Source organism: Eptesicus fuscus, chromosome 5 (genome assembly GCF_027574615.1).
Source record: "Eptesicus fuscus isolate TK198812 chromosome 5, DD_ASM_mEF_20220401, whole genome shotgun sequence".
Taxonomy (NCBI): Eukaryota; Metazoa; Chordata; class Mammalia; order Chiroptera; family Vespertilionidae; genus Eptesicus; species Eptesicus fuscus.
This window is the reverse complement of record NC_072477.1, coordinates 52,459,859-52,481,305: the sequence shown is the minus strand read 5'-3', so window position 1 is coordinate 52,481,305 and position 21,447 is coordinate 52,459,859. Positions and strand designations below refer to the sequence as shown.

Here is a 21,447-nt window from a genome sequence, read left to right as displayed (position 1 = left end):
CTGTTTATGCCAGGATCCGGGTGCACAGTCACGCACACGCGGTGGGCATGTTCTGGGAGCCCGGCGCAGGCATCATATGGACATTTGTGCATGAAAAGGTGTGCACACACCTTTGTGTGCATAACTACATCTATTTCTCAGAAGCGTACCTGGAAAGGTGCTTTATCTGTAATAGGCAGTTTTCAAAATGTAATCCAGAGCAAGGGATCTATAGTGAAAACACGCACACAAGAAAAGGTTTTTGATACTAAACACAAAGGTGTAATTGAGGTGTTTGTGCCCAAATGTACTGTGAATCAAACATATGGTGATATTTATCATCTGGTGGGTCTGTTTGAAAGGTTTGGTCGATGAGTTCTCATTTCACAAAAATGAAATAATGTAACTAAGTGATTACTAAACATATACTTCTAAGGCAAAGTAGTTTACCCACTTTGTGTACCTTTTGCACGTGTGTAGCACATCAAGGCTGTTTAGAAAGTATAACTTGGATGATGTGACAATATGGTTGAGGAAGGGGGTGTGGCTGGTTGTTTTTAAAAATTAGGTACCTCACAGTTTTTAAGACAAATGTGTTAACCTAAAATCTTCAGAAGGCAGGGTCAGGGGTCTTTTAAGACCTTTGTATAGGCCTAAGGCATAAAAAAGTAGCTACCTTTTTAGGATGTGGCCTAAAAGAAACCTGTTATTTTCAGTTATTACTGTCTTCACAGTAAAACAACGTTTTTGCAGCCTTTTTATGTAAGGGTTTTGTTTTTTTTCATACTTTCATTACAGTATTTGAAATAAGTCTTATTATTTTAAAGCAAGTTTTTTCCTCTCAGTATCAGAGATCTAAATTTTCACACACCCTCCAAAAATGTTTATTTGAAGTAACTTAGGCATCTGGACTCTGGATGGCCTAATTCAACATTACACACTTAGCTGAAGTAGCTGTGCCTCCACTTAAGAAACTCTCAGGGTGCCAGCAGGGGAGGGCAGTTGGGGGCGATCAGACTGGCAGGGGATCAGTTAGGCGTCAATCAGGCTGGCAGGGGAGCAGTTAGGGGGCGATCAGGCTGGCAGGCAGAAGTGGTTAGGGGCAATTGGGCAGGTATGCAGGCAAGCAGTTAGGAGCCAGCGGTCCCAGATTGTGAGAGGGATGTCCGACTGCCAGTTTAGGCCTACAGGGATCGGGCCTAAACTGGTAGTCGGACATCCCCTAAGGGGTCCCAGATTGGAGAGGGTGCAGGCCGGGCTGAGGGACACCACCTCCCCCCCCCCCCCCATGCACGAATTTCATACACCGGGCCACTAGAATAAAAATATTTTGTTACTCTAATTGCTTTAGGTTTTTTGTTGTTGTTGTTAACTATGGTATTTCTTCCTAATTTATACTTAACCTAGAAACTTCTGGTGTTTTAACCCTTTGCATTCGCTTGCTTTTTTCTCGATTCCTTTATTCTACTCAGGATTTAATTTTTTAAATACCCCAGATTTTACAAAGTGCGGCAGTAGAATAAAAAACTGGAGTTTCTTTTCATACAAACTTATTTATTTGGATTTTTTTATATTTCAAATTACTGATACATTCAAAGAGTAATTTGCACTCGACATCCGAGTGCAAAAGGTTAATATGGTTCAGGGTGGTAGGCAGTGTATAACCTATCACTTTTCTAGACTTGGGCTTTTCCTCTCTCTATATGAAAGATCTTTATTTCCGATTGTCTAGGTTCTTGCTACTAAAAATGTGGTCTGTGAACTGGTAGTATCAACATCACCTGTGTATTAAAAATGCAAAATCTCAGGCCCTACTCAAGATCTTATATTTTTCCCCCCTTTATCCTCACCAAAGGGTATGTTTTTATTGATTTGAGAGAGAGAGAGGGAGAGAAACATTGATCAGATGCCTCCCATATGCACCCCAACCAGTGATCGAACCTGCACCCTAAGTATGTGCCCTGACTGGTAATTGAATCTGCAGCCTTTTTGGTGCATGGGACAGTGCTCCAACCAACGGAACAGCCCAGCCAGAGCAAGACCTTATACTTCTTAATCTGCATTTTAACAAGATCTCTAGTCAATTGATAAGAACATTGAAGTTTGTAAAGCACTAATCTAGATACCATCCAGCTGGTTTACACATTAACGTATTCTTGAACGTGTGATCTTATTTAAATGTTTGTAAATTACTTTGTAACTATTCATCTTGGTTCACCAAAAGTTATATCCTCGATGGGTATCTGCTATTACTATGTGAAAGAAATAACAAAATTAATCTTAAACAGTAGCCAGGTCTTTTAAGTGAGGATTTGGTACATATTAGGTCTAAAACTATAACAAACATTTATTAGTTTGGTTTCTTTGTCCTTCTTCCATCATCAGATTGTATATGTGGATGAAGAACTATTTTGTTGTTCTTCTTGGGCTGTTGCTTTTCAAGAAAATTGTATGGACAAAGATGAACGTTGAAGAAAAAATATTCAAACTTTTATACCTTACAAAATTTTATATGTTGCTTAATAGTATATGTTTACTGTTTATGAAGAAATATTGAGGACCCATATTCAAATCTTGCTTTTACATGATGAAAAATGTTCATAGACTCCTGTGTAGTGCAATATGACAATTCCATAAAATTTCAAAAATTTCTATGGGATTTTGAGTAGACTGGGAAATAATCTTGTAGTAATTCTCTGCTGTGCCCTGCATTGTGTGGGTGCATATAGGTAGGGACAATATTTACTATTATTTTTGCAAGGTTGATAGAAAAATAAATGTTGTGTTCTCTGAGCACATATTAATGAAGACTTAGAGATAGAATTCCTTTTTGCTACTACATTAATCAATTAAGTTAATGCATCATGTGTGTACAGTCATTTGATGACACCCTAAAACTTACATTTATTTGTATATATGTGCTTTATGAATTAGTTTAAAAAATTTAAGTGATTTTATGTTTTTTAGTCATAAAAGAAGAAAGTTCTTTGTATTGTGCTTTAAGAATAAGAACTGAGAGCATAAAAATCAATATATTATTATTCCTTTAGCATTCAGGTGAAGTGTGAACAATATGGCCACATTTCTGTTGGTATTTTTCTTGAGTAATGGTATTATTTAATGATGATAAGCAATATCTCAGTGAATTATTTGTACCTTCTTTTGACCTTTTGCCTAAGAATGGCAGTGAGAGGGAGTGCTGGAGAGAAAACCTCAGATATGTGTGAGATAGCCATATGTTACTTAACACTTCAAGAGTGTTCAGTTTTAAGCAACAAAAGAAAACTCCAAGGAATGACCTAGAAGCCATTCTTTTTAAAAAATAAATCTTTATTGTTGAAAGTATGACATATGTCCCCCTTTCCCACCCCCACCCCCATTCTATTTTGTATATAGCTTCTGCTGCATGTAGCTGTGACAGACGGGACATGGTTGTGGTTACCAGAGGATAGATACTCTTGTGGTCATAACCAAGTTGTAAATGTCACTGAGATTCTTCTTGAATGTCTGTCACATGTGTATCAGTGATTCTAAAGTAGATAAAAATGAAACAATGATTCATTTGGGAGTTAGCACTCCCAGAAGATTAGTTTTTAAACAGAACAGCAGAAGGACTTGTGACATGCATCCATAAGCAATAGTAATGATTTGACAGTTATTTAGCTCTCAGTTCCTAGCCTTTTGGTTGAACTGACAACATGCCTGCAAAGATAGTGAGGCCTGTTTCAGCCCCATTAATGTCTTTTTGAATGTTACCCTGCAGTCTGCTTTAATGATAAATGTTCAGTGATTGATGATTTTATAGTCCCAGGGGATTCTGGGTGGTTTCTGGTTTCTGTGAGCCAAGGCAGTTGTCTTTCTTTTTGGCCTCTTGTTAGTTTTTCTAATCTTTACTAAAATTGTTTTAAGTTGGCAGAAGGATAGGTATCATCTTTAGTTTTAAATAACTAGGGTTCAAGGCCTTATCAGTATGAGTATGATTTTAGAAGGTGATGCCGTACTTAGTATGTGTAAGAGTCTGAGAACCAGAACAGTTTTTAATCCACGGAGCTTTTGTAACATTTTATTTGTAAACTTTGGTATCTTTTTTTTCTTCTCTGCTTTTAAAAAGCCATGTTTTAAGTTTTAAGGAGAGATTTAATAACGACTATTGTGAAATAACATTAGCTTTATTGTTTTCATGCTGTTTGCAGTTTTATTTTTCAGACTCTTAAAAACTTAAATCAGCTATTTTTAATGTGTTTTCCTTTTTTACATGGCTCACTTTCTGTAAGAGTATATTTTGTTATACTGGTATTAAAAGAAGTATAAACAGATCTTTTTTTTGCTAAAGATTTGTTTGCCACTTAGGAAAGGAGGCAGAAAAAGGAGGATAGAGATAAACATTTCCTAACACAGAAATATATTTTCTTAGTTCATCCCTTTTTTAAAAAGGATTTATAGAACTTTCTTCTTAGATGTAAAGAGATCATAGGGCTAATTTTCTTTAAGATCAAGAAAGAAACATTTTTTACTTTAAAACCTTAAAAATAACAAAAGAAGCATTCTGTTTAGTTTTCTAAGTAATGAACAATGAACTTGATGAGGAATAACCATTTGTAAGTCTGTATATTAATTAGATGATTATGCTCAATTAGCAGGACTGCCAAGTAATCTCTTTAACACTCCCATCTTTTTTTTCCCCCTAGGGTTTTACAGACAGCCCTCATTACAGTGATCACTTGAATGACAGTCGATTAGGGGCCCATGAAGGCCTGTCCCCAACACCTTTCATGAACTCAAATCTGATGGGTAAGTTGGTACTTTTTTGCAAGTAGTCTTCACGAAGCCTCTTTGGTTAGAGGCATATTTTGTCTTCTTGTCCAGGAAGGACACATAAGTATCTAAAGGAAAGTTCCTGAGTTTCTAGGGACATCTCTGCTTTCCTGTTCAGCTCAGTGTAAGGAGCAAGCATTCAGAAATGTGGATCTTTCTCATATTAGCATTATTGTCATCGGAATCAAAAAAGAAAGCAGCAATGTTTTAACTGTCAATTTTTGCAGTGTTTTTGTAACATCAAGCATTTTTTTGTTTTTTGCTTTTGGGGCAGAAAAGTGTTTCTGAGACATTTATAATTTATTTGTCAAAAGTTGTATGTTTGTGGTAATTAAAAATACAACAAAGCAGTGATTTTAGGCAGATTTTACTTACATTGGATAATATTTTCTTTTGGCACTATTTGATTAAGACTTAATAGTACATTTAGATGTTGTAGCTTTTGTTTTAAGCACTTGGGTTCATATTAGCGATTTTAAAAGTTTTGTTCTGCAATGGAAAAGTTGTACTTTGAAGGATATTACCCCACTACCTAAACCTGATTATTATATTTTGGCAAAACCTTTAATGTTAACCATTCTCTATATCTCCCCTTTACTTCCTGCAGTACAACCCCATCTCCCTTTTATCTTTCTCATATGAAAGTTTATAGCTGTACAATCTGAAATGATAAGCCCAAGGTGTTTTTTTTGTTGTTGGTTTTTTTTTTAAATCAGCTTGTATGCCACTCGTTTTTATACTTTCATCTTTTTGCAGAACCTGATTCAAAAGAATCTGTTTTATGACATTATTTTTCCTTTTTGCTTATGCTGGTGCTCAGCACATTAAAAAGCTTTATTTAATCTGTTTTACTGGTTTTTGTGGCATCACGTAAATATGGAAGGTTTTGTGTAATTGTCATTGATTTCATTACTTACTCTATTTCTGAAGGATATGACCTATGTTGTGATCTTAGAATTGTCCTTTTAAGACACAGCCATGCTAATGTAAGTGGATTATCCAAATCCAAAATCCTGGTGGTCTGCAATTTTTTTACAAATGGTTTTGCTTTACACAGTCTTTGTTTATTTCCCTTATCCTGTGTAAAGTGCTGAGGAAACAAGTCTGATGTGTTAGTGTGGATTTTGCCTAAGGCAGTTACCAATCTAAAACCAGAATCATTCAGTATGATATAAGAGTAAAATATCTGTAATCAGCAATAAAACTTGTGTTTAAAATGACAATTTCGCCCTAACTGGTTTGGCTTAGTGAAAAGAGTGTCGGCCTGTGGACTGAAAGGTCTCAGGTTCGATTCCGGTCAAGGGCATGTACCTTGGTTGCGGGCACATCCCCAGTAGGAGTTGTGCAGGAGGCAGCTGATCGATGTTACTCTCTCATCGATGTTTCTCTCTATCCCTCTCTCTTCCTCTCTGTAAAAAATCAATAACATATATATATTCTTTTAAATGACAATTTGTTTCAACATAAATGCAAATGAAAATCCCAGTATTAAATACATGATCATTCCAGGTTAAAATCAGAATTTATTTTAATAAATTTAGAACAAAATAATTATCCTTGCATTTAGCCAAGAAAAACTTTCTAATTTATTTTTTATATTTTCTATTGAGCTTACTATCAAAGTAAAATAGATATGACACTTCATATCTTTTGTAGTATAGTTTTTTTCTCCAAGTAGCATTTAATTTATAGTAAATGTGGCAGAGCATGTTATAGTCAATGTGCTTGTAATTTCAGAATGAACTAAGCTTTCTTAATTGAGGCTATAACTCTTAAGTTTTGAAAAATCAGGAAATGTTTTTTATTTTAATATTTTTGTTCTTACCTTTATTCTTAACTCACAGAGATGATTCTTAAGCCCAGTAGAATTATATCATTAGCACGGCTTTGAGCAAAGGTTAGTTAAAATTGTTGGGTAAGTGTGAGAATTAAATGAATTCTAAGAACTATGTGTCAGCCACTTGCTTTGAGCAGCTGTTGACTAAAAATATTTCTGTAATTCAGTTTGAGGTAGCATTTTCTTAGTTGTAGAAATTATGAGCATGTGCTTGTTGGTTTCTTGAGTTTACAGATAATTATTAGAATACTTTTAATAGTCATCCCTATCTTGTGTATAAAATAAGTCTTGAAATAAATTTAAAAAACTCAGATTTTTAAACAGGTTTATACAGTACAAGTGAAAAAAATCTGCATTCATCTAACTGCATTGTACTGTTAATAAGGTACAGCAATACATTTTCATTGTAAGTTTTAAACCTAATCTTAAAAATGTTCATTTACCTGTAAGAAAGGGGGAAGTAATTCTGAAAAGATGTGGCAGATATATTCAGAACCATTTCACCGGTCATTAGCAATATCTGATTTACTGTACTTCTTTCCCTTTTTTTTCAATACAAGTGATCAAATGAAGTATCTAACAATTTAGTCTAAGCAATCTTCAGGACAGTAGCTTGCTTTTGGAAATGAATGTCTCTTAAACTGTAGAACAGTTACACAGCAGTAGGCATTCCTAGTTGATATGAGCTGAAGTAATTGGACTATTAGATATTCAAAATGTGGGTTTATAGTACTCGGTAGTCACAGTGGATAGATTTACTTTCTAGCCAGTGACAACTTAAGAGAGTTTCAGTCTAAAAACCTTCATTGTTAAAGCACAACTGAGGTGGGCATGGTACTAGAATCATTTGGAACTGTTAATACGTAATCATCATAACAGGTGATGACACTTCACAGGGGTGGCTATGAATGATAAATGCTCAGAAATAGTTAAAGCTAATAGAAAAGCAGTAACATATTTCATCATTGCTGCAACAAATAAAAAACACCATTGCGGGGGGGGGGGGATTGTATGTCTAGGGAATGGTTTTTTGTTTTTTTTGTTTTTTGTATTATGTTCAGCCATAAGCACATTTGCCTGAAGAAATAGTGTATTATAAAGTGCACTTTCATGATGGAGCTCTCAAACACTTTAATGATTTTGCACACTGCCAAAATGAGAAATTTTGCCTAACAAGGGTTGTTAATGATTCAATAATGAAAAATTTGCCATAGAAACATGCATTTCTATATTCATTTAGATATTTTGAAGTGTTTTATACAGGAAGTAAAGCTATTATGTTAGATTAGTTAGTGTTCCTTTTTAATGAATTCCAGAATTATCCAGTTGATTTGTCAATATGAAAAAGAAGAGCTTTTTTTGTTTCAAGTTGAAATAAGTACATCTTTTGGCACATAACTAAGTAATTAGCATCAAACAGTTCTGTACTCTATTATAGTAACACTGCAAAGCTTTAACAATAGCAATGAATTGCAGTAGTATCACCAAATAATCTATTGTTCTCTTTTTCTACTCTTGGTTCCCTCATTAACTTCAGTAATATGTGCTTTCCTTTACCTGTTGTTGATTAGATGTATTTTTGGTGATGCTGGGACCAGTTTATTAATTGGACATATATATGAATTATTTTATAGAATTGCCTGCCTTCAATTCCTAACTGATTGTAGAATGGATTATTCTTATATTAAAGCCTATGTTTATCAAAGCTTTACTTATTTTACGTGGTGTGTGCATGTGCTGTCAATGGGAAATTTAAGATGAGATACTACCTTCAATTTTCCTTTTTTTCTGAGACCTTCAATTGTGTAGTTTTCTGAGATGCATTTTGCCTCTAGAGATGTTTTGTTAATATTTTATCTTTTAAAGAGTGAAAATACTTTAAGAAAGTATTGGTGGTATAAGAAAAAATGCAGGGCTGAGTGTTAGGTGATCTGGATTTTAATAACCTTTCTCTTTCTTAAAGGGTGCTGGTGGGTAGTCTCAAAGATATTCTGCAGCTCTGGAATTCTATAATCTAACGTATCTAATATTTTCAACCCTGAAAAAGGCTGCAATTAGAATTATAATTGTTTTTGTCCTCTGACGTTTCAGAGACAATAATTGGCAAAACTGAATTTTGAACCCATGTCTCCTGACATCCAGTCCAGTGTTCTTTCTGTTAGGCACATTAGGCATATATGATGCTTATTCTTTCTATGTAATACTCCCAGGTTTTTACTAAGTCAGCATTTTCCTAAATTGTAATTATGGAAACACTGGTCTTGAGAGATGACCATGAGGAAAAGGTTCTATAGTGACACAACTTTGGAAAACATTGTATTATTTGTGTGTGTTTTTGTTGTTGTTGTTGTTTTAAAAATTTATGTTCCCTCTGAAGAGATTCAGATTGTACTTGAGAATATTAAAGACTCAGGAGAGAAAAGAAGAAAAAGCATATTTAACTTGGTTTAGCCCATCACATCCCAGATCCAGATGACGTACAGAGCCTTTCTAAAAAAAGGATCATTAGCCTCCAAAGAGCTAGTTTTCCATAGAGCACACACTGGAAAATGCTTGTAAGTTGTTTGAAGGGAAAATGAAAGTTCTCTGAAATGCAAAGTGATACAGTATTAATATTGCTGTATATATTTTTATAACTCACTTTAGCTGATTTAACAGTTTGGGTCCAGTTGTTCAAGTACATGTTAAACCTCTGTTTATAAGTACTATTTGACTTACAAGTAAACGGACTGTCCTTCCATTGCCTTTGAGGTCTGTTTATCAGGCCTGCCCTTCTTTCTACCTCAGAGTCTAACATGCCCCTCTGGTAACAGCTACTACATTTTATTTTCATTTCATTGTGGATTAAGTGGGTTTCCATGAGCTTGTCTGCATTTTTAAATCCAAGTACACTTTCTCCGTATATATTTGGTATTTCAAACAATCGAATTTCAAAGAAAACTTGTATATTTGATCCTGCCTGCACTTTAATTTATGACTAATCCAGAAGACTCTTAGAATTACAAAAAATGCAGAGTCACCATTTTTAGAATATCAAAGCACAATTGAATTCTGCCCTCAAAAGATCTCTAACTTAGATATATATGAAATTTTTTCACTAGATGAGATAATGAAAATGATTATGATTGTGCTTAGGGGTAAACAGTATGGCTTAGTATTTGACAGTATTTCATAAGATTGAGGTTTTCATACTTACTCCAGCATTTAATTAAATAACCTCAAGTCTTAAGAAAGAATGAATTATATATTCATTGATCTGAATTCTCTGACCTTTGGCTGCTTACAACACAAAATGTTGGCACTGGGAGAAATTTGAGTGAAAGAGACCCAGCTACTATTGAAGAAACCAAAGCTGGGAAATGAAATGAGAAATTAGGAAACATGGACCCAACCCTCTTGATTCTAATTTAGATCACATCCCCTTTTTACTACAGTGCTCCCCCCACACACTTGCTTTTTACCTCTCATGTTCAACTATTTGTTTATTTGCTCTTTTTCTTTGTTATAGATCTTATTTCTTTTGCTGCTGCTTAGACCAGTCTGAATTGATGAGTACCTTCCTTCTTCTCCTTCATCCCTTTATTCTGTCCTTAACTGTGTAAAATACTATATCGCACAATATAAAGGTGAATAAGTTGCAGTCTGTTTACAGTTTTGGCTATTTCAGTGTAGTAATTTCACTAAATATACTTGGTAGAATGTGAGTAATACAAAAAAATTCTTAAAGAAATTTAGAAGAGATCAACATAAGGCACAGCCAAAAGTGATCAGAAAAAAAATGTTATTGTGGAGTAGTATTTCATCCAGTGTATTAGTCAGGAATTTTCTTAGAAACGAGAGAAATTAAATTATGTTCAACAAAAATTGATATTTATTGACTTATATATCCCAGATTGCTAGGAATAGATTGATTTTAGGCATAATGGATCCAGGGGTTCAAACTTTGTCATAGGGTGCCCCTCTTTCTCCTTAAACGTATTTGTTGAGATGATGAGAGAAAACTGGAGTGGCAAATTGAGCTGAGAAATTTGAGAAATGGGAAAGTGTAGGGGTGCAGTGTTCTCTCTCTCTACTTCTAGATCCTTCACTTAAGTCTTTCCAAATTGTTCTACAGTCTTCTTTCTGGATATTGTATTACAGGATACATTATTTTTTTGTGATTAGGAATGTTTTCTTTCATTGCAGATATGCATTTTATTTATAATACTCTCTTCCTGGCCCTTTCCATGCCCATACCCTTGCAAAGCAGCCTCTTTTCATGGATAAAATGGCTTTTTAAAAATTTCTTTATTGATTAAGGTATTACATATGCGTCCTTATTAAAATGGCTTTTGATAGCCATTCTTTTGAAGCCAGATATGAGCTAATGACTTCTTTCCTACCCAGTCTGGGAGATATCAAACTAGTGCTAATGCCTCACTTTGGAAGAGGTTTCAGAGTTTTGAGGGTATGTCTGTATAGACTTAGATCCATTTTATCTAAGTAATTAGTCTTGTAGTGAATTACTTAAAAAATTACTTAGAATTACTTAAAAGAGATGCCAAGATATCAGAAGATGAGAAAAAAATGTTCAATTGGCACTTTATTTTGAAAATTAAAATAACTAAAATTAGAAAGTAATATTAACAAAACAAATAATAACATATCTACTAAATGAACAAAAAATGAAATAATTGCTGTTTTTCGGTATTCTTTTTTCTTCAACAATATAGAAATCGCTTTTACTTCACATTTGAACTGTGTTGATTTTCTCTTCTGTTATTAACTGACTAATGATGCAGTTAGGTATAAATTTGTTAGTGGCTTTTGTGTTTGATTAAATGTTTCTTTAACATCACTTTCAAGCATTTCATGAAATACTTAGTTTCTTGCATGATATTCAGCTGTTAGTGGCCTTTTTTTGCATTTGCTTTGTATTATGGGATAATTAGCAAAGATTAACAAAAAAATCCAGTGACTTTGGCCTCAGATAGCCACACTACTTGTGAGGGATATTTCACTGGGATTTTTTTAAAGTTGTCTGGTCATTTGAAATCCTGTTATCCCTTTAGTTTTCTATAATCTATAATCTGAAATTAAAAAAAAAACTATCAAAATAGCAATATAAAGTTGTAGCTGTAGTGAACTGAACTACATTAGGTGAGGAAAATATGAAAATTGGGCAACTTGATAGAGATGTGGCAGTAGAGCAGTTCTTCAGAGAGAAATCTTCAGAGAATAGCTGTGGAGAAGAATCTCTAGAGAGAATCTGTGATGAGAGGACAGTGTGAGGATGGCACAGTCATCCAAATAGTATGCTGTTGCCTTATTGAGAATATACACTGTCAGCTTGGGAATCTCCAAAGGGTGAGTGTAATAAAAATATTATAACATTTTCTAGACTTCTGTATGAACAGATTCATGATAAATGTAAATTAGGGATTTTTATTACAGTGCATAGAATATATATTTAAGCTTTTTTATGTACAGTGCTTAATAGTTTGTGTTTATGAAATGTTCTAATTTGATATGCTATTTATCTTCAACTTAAGGCTCTTTTCTATCTTAAAGATTTAAGAGGAAATGTGCTCCATTTGTTATTTGATAATTTTTTATAAAATTTTTCTTAAGCCTACATAAAGTAAAATATGCTCACACCATCTTCTTTTTTTTCTTTCATACAGGCTAATTGGTTTCAAGGAAATTAAAATGTGCAGAGTATTTTTACTCTGTGTATATGTGTGTCTGCATGTGCATGTCTACCTGTATGTTTAGACGAGATAAGAGCACATCAAATGTAGGCTTTTGTTTATTTCTTTTTGCAGTAAGATTTCAATCAAGTGTCTTCTTTAAAAATGTAAATAGTATCTTTAGCTGTTTTACAAAGTTACTAGAAAACATCTTTAGGTACTGGCAGAGTAGTAGTAGAAATTACTGCTTGTAATTTACTATTTCCCTAGAGATATTGGGGGAATATGTGTGTATACATTCATAACTTGTGTGTCGTTATGTGTATTCTCTGTTGTTTATATCTTTTCATCTCTCCCTAATTCCTTTGGTTAACTTGCTACACTGAACAGTTTTAAGACATTGCAGCTCATCTGAACTTCCCAAATGTTTTTGTTATACAGTGTACTTTTAACTTTCCAATTTACCATGCTCCACTTGGAAGGAAAACAGTGCCCCAAACACACTTATGAAGATGAATTTATATACCCATTTAAAAAAAATACATTGTGCGTCTACTTAACTCCACCAGTAAAAAATTTAATCCAAGGAATTAATTATGGTATATAGCCACTCCAGAAAACATTTTAACATTTTAGTATAAAATGAAATGCAACTAGAATAGAACTCAGCATTTATACTCTTGAACATTATCTCAGAGAACTGAAAACTTATGTTCTCGCAAAAACATGAACACAAATGTTCATAGCACCTTTTTTCATAACAGCCCAAAACTAGAAACAGTCCAGATGTCCTTCACTGGGTAAATAGTTAAACAAATTATGGTCACTCACACCATGGAATACTATTTAGCAATAAAAAGGAATGAACTTCTAATCAGTGCAACAGTTTAGATTGATCTTGAGTATATTTGGCTGAGTTTGGAAATAAGCCACTCTTTAAAAATTATATATTGGAGGAAAAACCAAGATGGCGGCATAGGTAAACACCTAAACTGCTGCCTCGCACAACAATTTCAAAACTACAACTAAAAGACAAAACGACATCATCCAGAACCACAGGAAGGCTGGCTGAGTGGAAATTCTACAACTAGAAGGAAAGAGGAAACCACACTGAGACTCAGAGAAGCTGCAGAAGGCAGAGGTACAGAGGCGCGCACACAGAGAGGGCTGGCAACTGAGTACACGGCTGGCTTTCTCAATTGGGAGGGAGACAGAAGCTCTCGACTGCTCTAAACTCCAATTCCGGGCGAGACTCTGGGGACCCAGACTCATTTGGGGAGAAACTGGACTGTCTGGCAGCCGGCGAAACTCAAGGGCGGCTTTCTCTCAGAGGTGCTTGCAGCGATTACCGCGGGACACGGAGACCCAAGGGCCTATTAGGGCAGGGCTAATGGGAAGCCATTGCTGTCTGCTCCACCCTGAGACTCTGCCCCATCCAAGCTGAGCACAGAGGCTTTTGCAAGTCTTGTCTCATAAGGGTGTCTCCAGCACAAGTTCTCCCAGTGTAGACACAGCTGATCCTCACAGCCAATTGGCCTGGAGGTCAATTCCTCCCAGTGATACCAACAACAATTAAGGCTTAACTACAACAAGACTGTGCACACAGCCCACAAAGGGGTGCACCAAGAGTGTTCACCTCAGGTAACTGGGGAGGCTGAGCCACTGGGCCCTATAGGATACCTAGCACACAAAGCCACTCTATCAACTCGGAAGCAGCCAAAACGCAGAGACAAAGAAACATGTCACAAATGAAAGAAATGGAGGAAAGCAAACGACTGGATATATAGTTCAAAACCACGGTTATAAGGATTTTCAAGAATTTTCTTAAAAAGGCCAATAAATTTAGCGAGACCCTCAAGGAAATGAAAAAGGACCAACTAGAAATTAAGCATACACTGACTGAAATAAAAAATATTATACAGAGATCTAACAGCAGACTAGAGGACCACAAGGAGAATCAAGTCAAAGATTTGAAATACAAAGAAGCAAAAACACCCAACCAGAAAAGAAAAAAGAAAAAAGAATCCAAAAATATGAAGACAGTGTAAGGAGCTTCTGGGACAACTTCAAGCATACCAACATCCGAATTATGGGGGTGCCAGAAGAAGAGAGACAGCAAGATACTGAAAACCTATTTGAAGAAAACTTCCCCCACCTGGTGAAAGAAATAGACTTACAAGTCCAGGAAGCGCAGAGAACCCTAAACAAAAGGAATCCAAAGAGGACCACACCAAGACACATCATAATTAAAATGCCCAGGGCAAAAGACAAAGAGAAATATTAAAAGCAGCAAGAGAAAAACAGTTTCCTACAAGGGAACACCCATATGACTGTCAGCTGATTTCTCAACAGAAACTATGCGGGCCAGACGGGAGTGGTAAGAAATATTCAAAGTGATGAATAGCAAGAACCTACAACCAAGATTACCCTACCCAGCAAAGCTATCATTCAGAATTGAAGGTCAGATAAAGAGCTGAACAGATAAGAAAAAGCTAAAGGAGTTCATCACTGCCAAACCACTATTATATGAAATGCTGAAAGGTATTCTTTAAGAAGAAGGAGAAAAAGAAAAAGGTAAAGATAAAAATTATGAACAACAAATACATATCTATCAACAAGTGAATCTAAAAATCAAGTGAATAAAAAATCTGATGAACAGAATAAACTAGTGAATATAATAGAATCAGAGGCATAGAAAGGGAGTGGACTGACAATTCTCAGGGGGAAAGGAGTGTGGGGGGTGCGGGAAGAGACTGGACAAAAATCGTACACCTATGGATGAGGACAGTGCAGGGGGCGGAGGGTAAGGGCAGAGTGTGGGGTGGGAGCCGGGTGGAGGGGAGCTATGAGGGGAAAAAAGAGGAACAATTGTAATAATCTGAACAATAAAGATGTATTTAAAGAAATAAAAATAAATAAAAACAGGGAACTTAATATTTTAGTAGTAAACAATGAAAAAAATTATATACTATATGATTCCATCTGTATACTAGTCTTGAAATGGCAAAATTATAGAATCAGGAATAAATTGTTGGTTACAAGGGATTAAAGAGACAGGTGGATTTGGTTCTAAAGGGGAAAAACAAGGCATACTTGTGCTGTTGACACTATTCTCTATCGTGCTTGTGGTGACAGATACATGAACTTACTCAAATGAAGAAAAAACCACTGGGGGGAGATGTGAATAAAATCTAAGGATTGCATCAATATCAGTATTCTGGTTGTAATATTTCAAAATGGAGGAAATTAAAGGGTACACATGATCTTTCCATTATTTCTTAGAACTGCATGTAAATCGAGTTATCTCAAAAGAACAGTTTAATAAGTATATATACAAACATAACTGAATATGTAAATAAATTAGAGTGAATAAAAAGTTATAGAAGAGTAGTTTAGGCAATATCGGAGGTAAGACATGGTTCAGGGGTGTGCAGAGATTGTTTTTCTAAAAACATTTCTAATGGAAATCTAGACCAAAATATTCACCCTTGTGGCATTTTAAATAACTGAAAATTCATGTATTTTTAAGGCAAGAATGTCTCTTGAACTTTTCTTTTTAGGAAACTGTAGCACTCTGATAAGTGATACTAGCAAGTGAGAAGAATCTTTTTGTCAGCATCTGTACTTTGCTCTGTGTGCAGAACACTATTCTCCCTTTGGGCATTAGGGGTTGGGAAACATCAAAGGCCAAAGCCTTATGTGTGTTCTTGAGGACATCAACAACTTGAGAATATCTAGAAAACAAGATAATCTGTACTTCAGAATTGAATTTTCCACGGAAAATATTAGCAAAAGGACATCATGTAAGTACTTGATGCCTGGGATGAGTGAAAAATAGTAAGCATGTCAGAGAAAAATATTTGAAGTTCCCAAAGTTAATTCTTCAGTGATAAACTTCACCTAGTAAGGGTTGATCCTTGTCACCTATCTTCCCCCAAGAGGCAAAGTAGAAAGATGCAACAACAGACAACTAGGAAGAAGGGCGACGTAGGTAAAAATGCCTGTACTCGTCACCTCCCACAACCACATCAAAATTGCAACTAAAATACAGAACAACCATTATCCAGAATCGCTGGAAAGCTGGCTGAATGGAAGTCCTACAACTAGAGAAGTAAAGAAGAAAGCACACTGAGACTGGTAGGAGGCACAGAGGCGTGGAACGGGCTCATCCAGCACCCATGTGTGCCACTTGTTTAATTGGGGGAGAGATCCTCTCTGCGGAGACTGCCCTGAGGAGCAAGGGGTCCCAGCCCCACACCAGACCCTCAACCCAGGGTCCCAGAGCTGGGAAAAGAAGTCCTAATGGGCAGTAAGAACTGCAGGCTGTAAAAACAAGTGCAGATTGGGGCTCAGTGACACAGAGTCTGCAAGAGATCCAGCTGTTCCTCTTAAAAGGCTGGCACCACGAACTGAACTTACAGGGTCCTGCTTCCTCTGAGCTCCAATGCCAGGCGAGGTTCCGGGTAACACAGACACATACGAGGAAGTACTGGATTGTCTGGCATCAGGGCAGGAACCCGGGGACAGCTTTCTCCCAGACGGAGGTGCTCACAGGGATCATTGTTCCTATGCTGGGACTTCCCTGGTCACAGGGCTTACTGGCAGCCATTTCTGTTTGCTCTGGTGATTCCCTAAGACCCTGCCTCATCCAATTTACAACCCCACCCAAGCTGTGTGCAGCCGCTTTTGCGTATGAATGGCCTGTTCTTGCTCAGGCTAAAATCTCTCAACAAGCTGCAGCTGGGTCAGGGAGTCCCAAACCTATCAATAAAAGGCCCAAGACCCGGCACCAGCACCAGCCTGCCTTGCTTCATAGCTGGGGCTCATCCGGTACTTCCAAACCCGATACAAAGAGGAGGAATCAACAGATCTTTCTGTAGCTCCTGCTGGGTGGCCCCAGGCAGTGGCTGACTTTGCACCTCCTTGGAGACCCAAGAGCCAGTGTACCCAGTGGTCAGTGTCAGACCATCCAGATTATAGCTCTTCACATCCGTAAGTGACACACTCAAGGAGCAGACTCAGTGAGCACTGAAGCCCCACTGAAGCAAGTCCTGCTCCATAGGGGTGTCTCCTCATAGCAGCTCTCTCACTGTACTCGGAGCTGGTCCCCACAGCCAATTGGCCTGGAGGTCAATTCCTCCCTGTGATACCAACAGCAATCAAGTCTCAACCCCAAGACGGTACTCACAGCTCACAAAGGGGTACATCTAGAGCTCCCAGTTCAGGATACTGGGGAGGCTGAGCCACTAGGCCCTATAGAACACCTACTACACAAGGCCATTCTACCAACTCAAGGAGACATAGCAGCTCTACCCAATACATAGAAACAAACACAGGGAAGCAGCCAGAATGTGGAGACAAAGAAACATTTCACAAATGAAAGAAATGGAAGACAGCAAAATACTGGATATAGAGTTCAAAACCACAGTTATGAGGTTACTCAAGAATCTTATAGAAACCTCAAAAAAAAAAAAAAATGGAAAAGGACCAGTCAGAAATTAAGCATACACTGACTGAAATAAAGAAGAATATACAGGGATTCAACAGTACAGCAAAGGATTCTGAGAATCATTTCAATGATTTGAAATACGAGGAAGCAAAAAACACCCAACCAGAAGAGCAAAAAATATCCAAAAATGAGAAGATAGTGTAAGTAGCCTCTGGGACAGCTTCAGGTGTACCAACATTCGCATTGTGGGGGTGCCAGAAGAAGCAAGATATTGAAAACCCATTTGAAGAAATAATGGCAGAAAACTTGCCCTTCCTGGTGAAAGAAATAGACTTAAAAGTCCAGGAAGAACAGAGAACCCCAAACAAGAGGAACCCAAAGAGGACCACACCAAGACACATCCTAATTAAAATGCCAAGGGCTAAAGATAAAGAGAGAATCTTAAAAGCAGCAAGAGAAAAGCAGTTAGTTACCTATAAGGAAATGCCCATATGACTGTCAGCTGATTTCTCAACAGAAACTATGCAAGCCAGGAGGGTGTGGCAAGAAATATTCAAAGTGATGAGTAGCAAGGACCTAAAACCAAGATTACCCAGTAAAGCTATCATTTAGAATTGAAGGTCAGATAAAGAGCTTCACAGACAAGAAAAAGCTAAAGGAATTCATTACCACCAAACCAGGATTATATGAAATGTTGAAGATGATTATTTAAGAAGAGGAAGAAGATAAAAAATATGAAAAACAAAATGGCAACAAATACATACCTATCAACAATTGAATCTAAAAATCAAAATAAACAAATAAATCGAATTAACAGAATAAACTGGTGAATAAAATAGAATCAGAAGCATGGAAATGGAACAGACTGACGATTCTCAGAGGGAAGGGGGTGAAAGGGATGGGAATCTTACCTAATAAAAGAGAAACATGCAAATTAATCATCACTCTGCTACACCCACAGCCAATCAGAGTGAGTATGCAAAATTAACCCAACAAAGATGGAGGTTAATTTGCATATGCAGGTGCGGAGCGGAGTGAAGCCTGCTATGAGGGGAAGGGGGGACGGCGGAGGGAGCTACTGGAGTGGTGCTCCAGACAGAAGCGAGGACTTGCTGGCTCCAGGCGGCCCGGGAGCGGGGACTTGCTGGCTCCTGGGCAAGCCAGGAGCGGGGACTTGCCAGCTCCTGGGCGGCTGGGAGTGAAGCCAGGGGAAGGAAGGCCTATTCTTGCATGAATATCGTGCAACGGGCCTCTAGTAGATTAAATAAAGATCTTATATGCATACTAGTGACCCAGGGCATGCATTCGTGCACATTGAAAGGAAATTAATTAGAAGAAATGTTTTAATCTTTTGCACTCGGATGTTGAGTGTGACTCGACATGGTTAGCATTAGAATAAAGGAATCGAGAAAAAAGCAAGCGGGTGCAAAGGGTTAATATCACTGTTCACCCTTTCTCTATAATAGAAGTGTCAACCAAATTCACAATCGACAATGACAGATCGAAACACATTCGTGCGATTGGTGCCAGCAAGAGCTTTATATGTATCACACATGCACGAGTCAACTTAGCCTTTTATGTATAAACTAGGAGCCCGTTGCACGAAGTTTCATGCAATAGACTTTTCCTTCACCTGGCTGCTGGCACCAGTTATCCGCCAGCAGCAGTTTTCCTCTGGCCACCCGCCGATCAGAGCACCTCCTGCCAGCACGATCGGCCACCCTTTAGAGGAACTCCGATCGGAGGCGCTCCGATCGGGCGGGTGGCCAGAGGAAAACTGCTGCTGGCGGAAAACTGGTGCCAGCAGCCATGCAATCGGCCACCCCGAGTTCCACCACCAGTGTCTTCCGCAGCACCAGCCTAAGCAGTGCTGGCCGTAAGCCAGCGGGAGGAGTGGGGATCGGGGACTCGCGAGTCCCCGCCCCCCACTCCTACCGCCAGCCAATCGGCTACCCTGAGTCCCGCCCCCCACGCCTCCAGCTGGCCCAATCGTGGGCGTAGTGGAGTGATGGTAATTTGCATATTACCATTTTATTAGGTATGATAGAATAAACTTGCTTAATTAGACCTGCTTTCTGATTTAGCTAAACTTTTTCCAGCCCAGTGAAGCACTTCAACTTCTCTTTCAGATAATTGTGAGCAACACAGCAGTAAATACCAACATGAAGCAGATTATTATTGTAAATCACACAGGGAGAACAAAGGGTAAAGTATTTAACTGCAGCAGTGTTTGACTATATTCTGCGTAGTGAGAAAACCTGAAGTCATTTTCAAGTTCCACCGTTTCTTCTTTCCAGTCGGGTCAAGTTTCTAAACTTTCTAAACCTCCGTTTTCCGGCTAATGAAAAGAAAATAGGATTCTGCTGAGTCTCCTACCTACCTAATCCAGGACTTCTGTGAGGATCAAATGAGATGAGGCACAGGAAAACACTTCACAGACATTTGGTTAGAGTGTGAAATGTTTGCACCTGGCTATAAAGCAGTGTCATGGCAGCTCCTGCGTTCCTGGGCTGAAGAAACTCCAAGGAGGCTAGTCGCTAGGGAGAGGAAGACTGGCGTTGGTACATGACGTCATTACCTGGTGCCCACAGCCTAAAATGCTAATCCTAGTGAAAACTGAAAACTGCAAGAGTTTCCTAAGTAGGATTAGTATTTTAGGGGATAGAAGGAAATTTTTCACATCTAATTGAGATTATATAGACAACAGTCAACCTAATCCTCAAACCTCATTTTGCACTCATGTAAAGTGAGGACAGGCCCAGACAAAATATGTTGTTGCATCTTTTTTTAAAAAAATCTTTATTGTTGAGATTATTTACAGATGTCCCTCTTTTTCTCCCCCATTGTCCTCCTCCACCTGGGCTGCGCTGGGCTGTGGGCTGCATTTTGTGCCCTGGGGTCTTAACAGCGTTTGCTGCAGTTTGGTGGGGTGGTGGTGGGGCCTGCATCCCACTTGGGGGCAGCCAAGTGTTGGTTTGTCAGTGCCAGGTCCATGGTGCCATTTCTTTTTAAATGGCCTGTTTCTAGGGAGAGGAAGCCGGGCATTGCTACGTGACATCATTACTCAGTGCCCACAGCCACCTTTTCTGGGCTGGCCTGGGCTGTGGGCAGCATTTTGTGCCATGGAATCTTGGCAGGATTGGCTGTGATATGGTGGGTGTGGCTCTAGGGTGGTGGTGGGGCCTGTGTCCCACTTGGGTGAAGCCAAGTGTAGGTTTGTTGGCGGCAGGTCTGCAGTGCTGTTTCTTTTTAAATGGCCAGTGCGTGTCATGGCAGCTCCTGCATTGAGCGTCTGCCTCCTGGTGGTCAGTGTGTGTCATAGCGACCAGTCTGACAGTTGGACAGACACTTAGCTGGCTCCATAGGAAGAGTTTGAGGCGAGGCTGTTCTGGTGGTCCCTGGAGTTAGGTATTTTAGGCAAACAAGTCTTTAGAGGGAGTTCTGGCTTGGAGACTCTTGAAGTAATTGGGGGAGAACAGGGGAGGATTCTTGGAAATGGAGTTCAGAAAAACATCAGTAAGCTAGTTCATAAGTTCCTGAATTTTTAAAAGATTCTACCTAATATGCCAATTTTTTTCTAAGATTTAAAAGTCTTGCTTTTGAATATGTGTACAAAGAGCCCATAATAAATAAAATAATATACCTGCCTTTGTATTTGTCAAATTTTTGTGTCATTTGTGAAAGCAAAAATTATAATT

At 37.9% G+C, this 21,447-nt stretch overlaps 1 protein-coding gene across 4 annotated transcripts in view; it reads left to right on the top strand.

The window, feature by feature from the left end:
• TCF12 (transcription factor 12) overlaps window positions 1-21,447 on the top strand; it is a 386,352-nt gene that overhangs the window by 171,249 nt on the left and 193,656 nt on the right. For all 4 annotated transcript variants that reach the window (XM_054716203.1, XM_054716202.1, XM_054716201.1 and 1 more), the window contains exon 5: window positions 4,668-4,770. In XM_054716203.1, coding sequence (XP_054572178.1) covers window positions 4,668-4,770 — 103 coding nt within the window. The remainder of the gene's footprint in view (window positions 1-4,667; window positions 4,771-21,447) is intronic.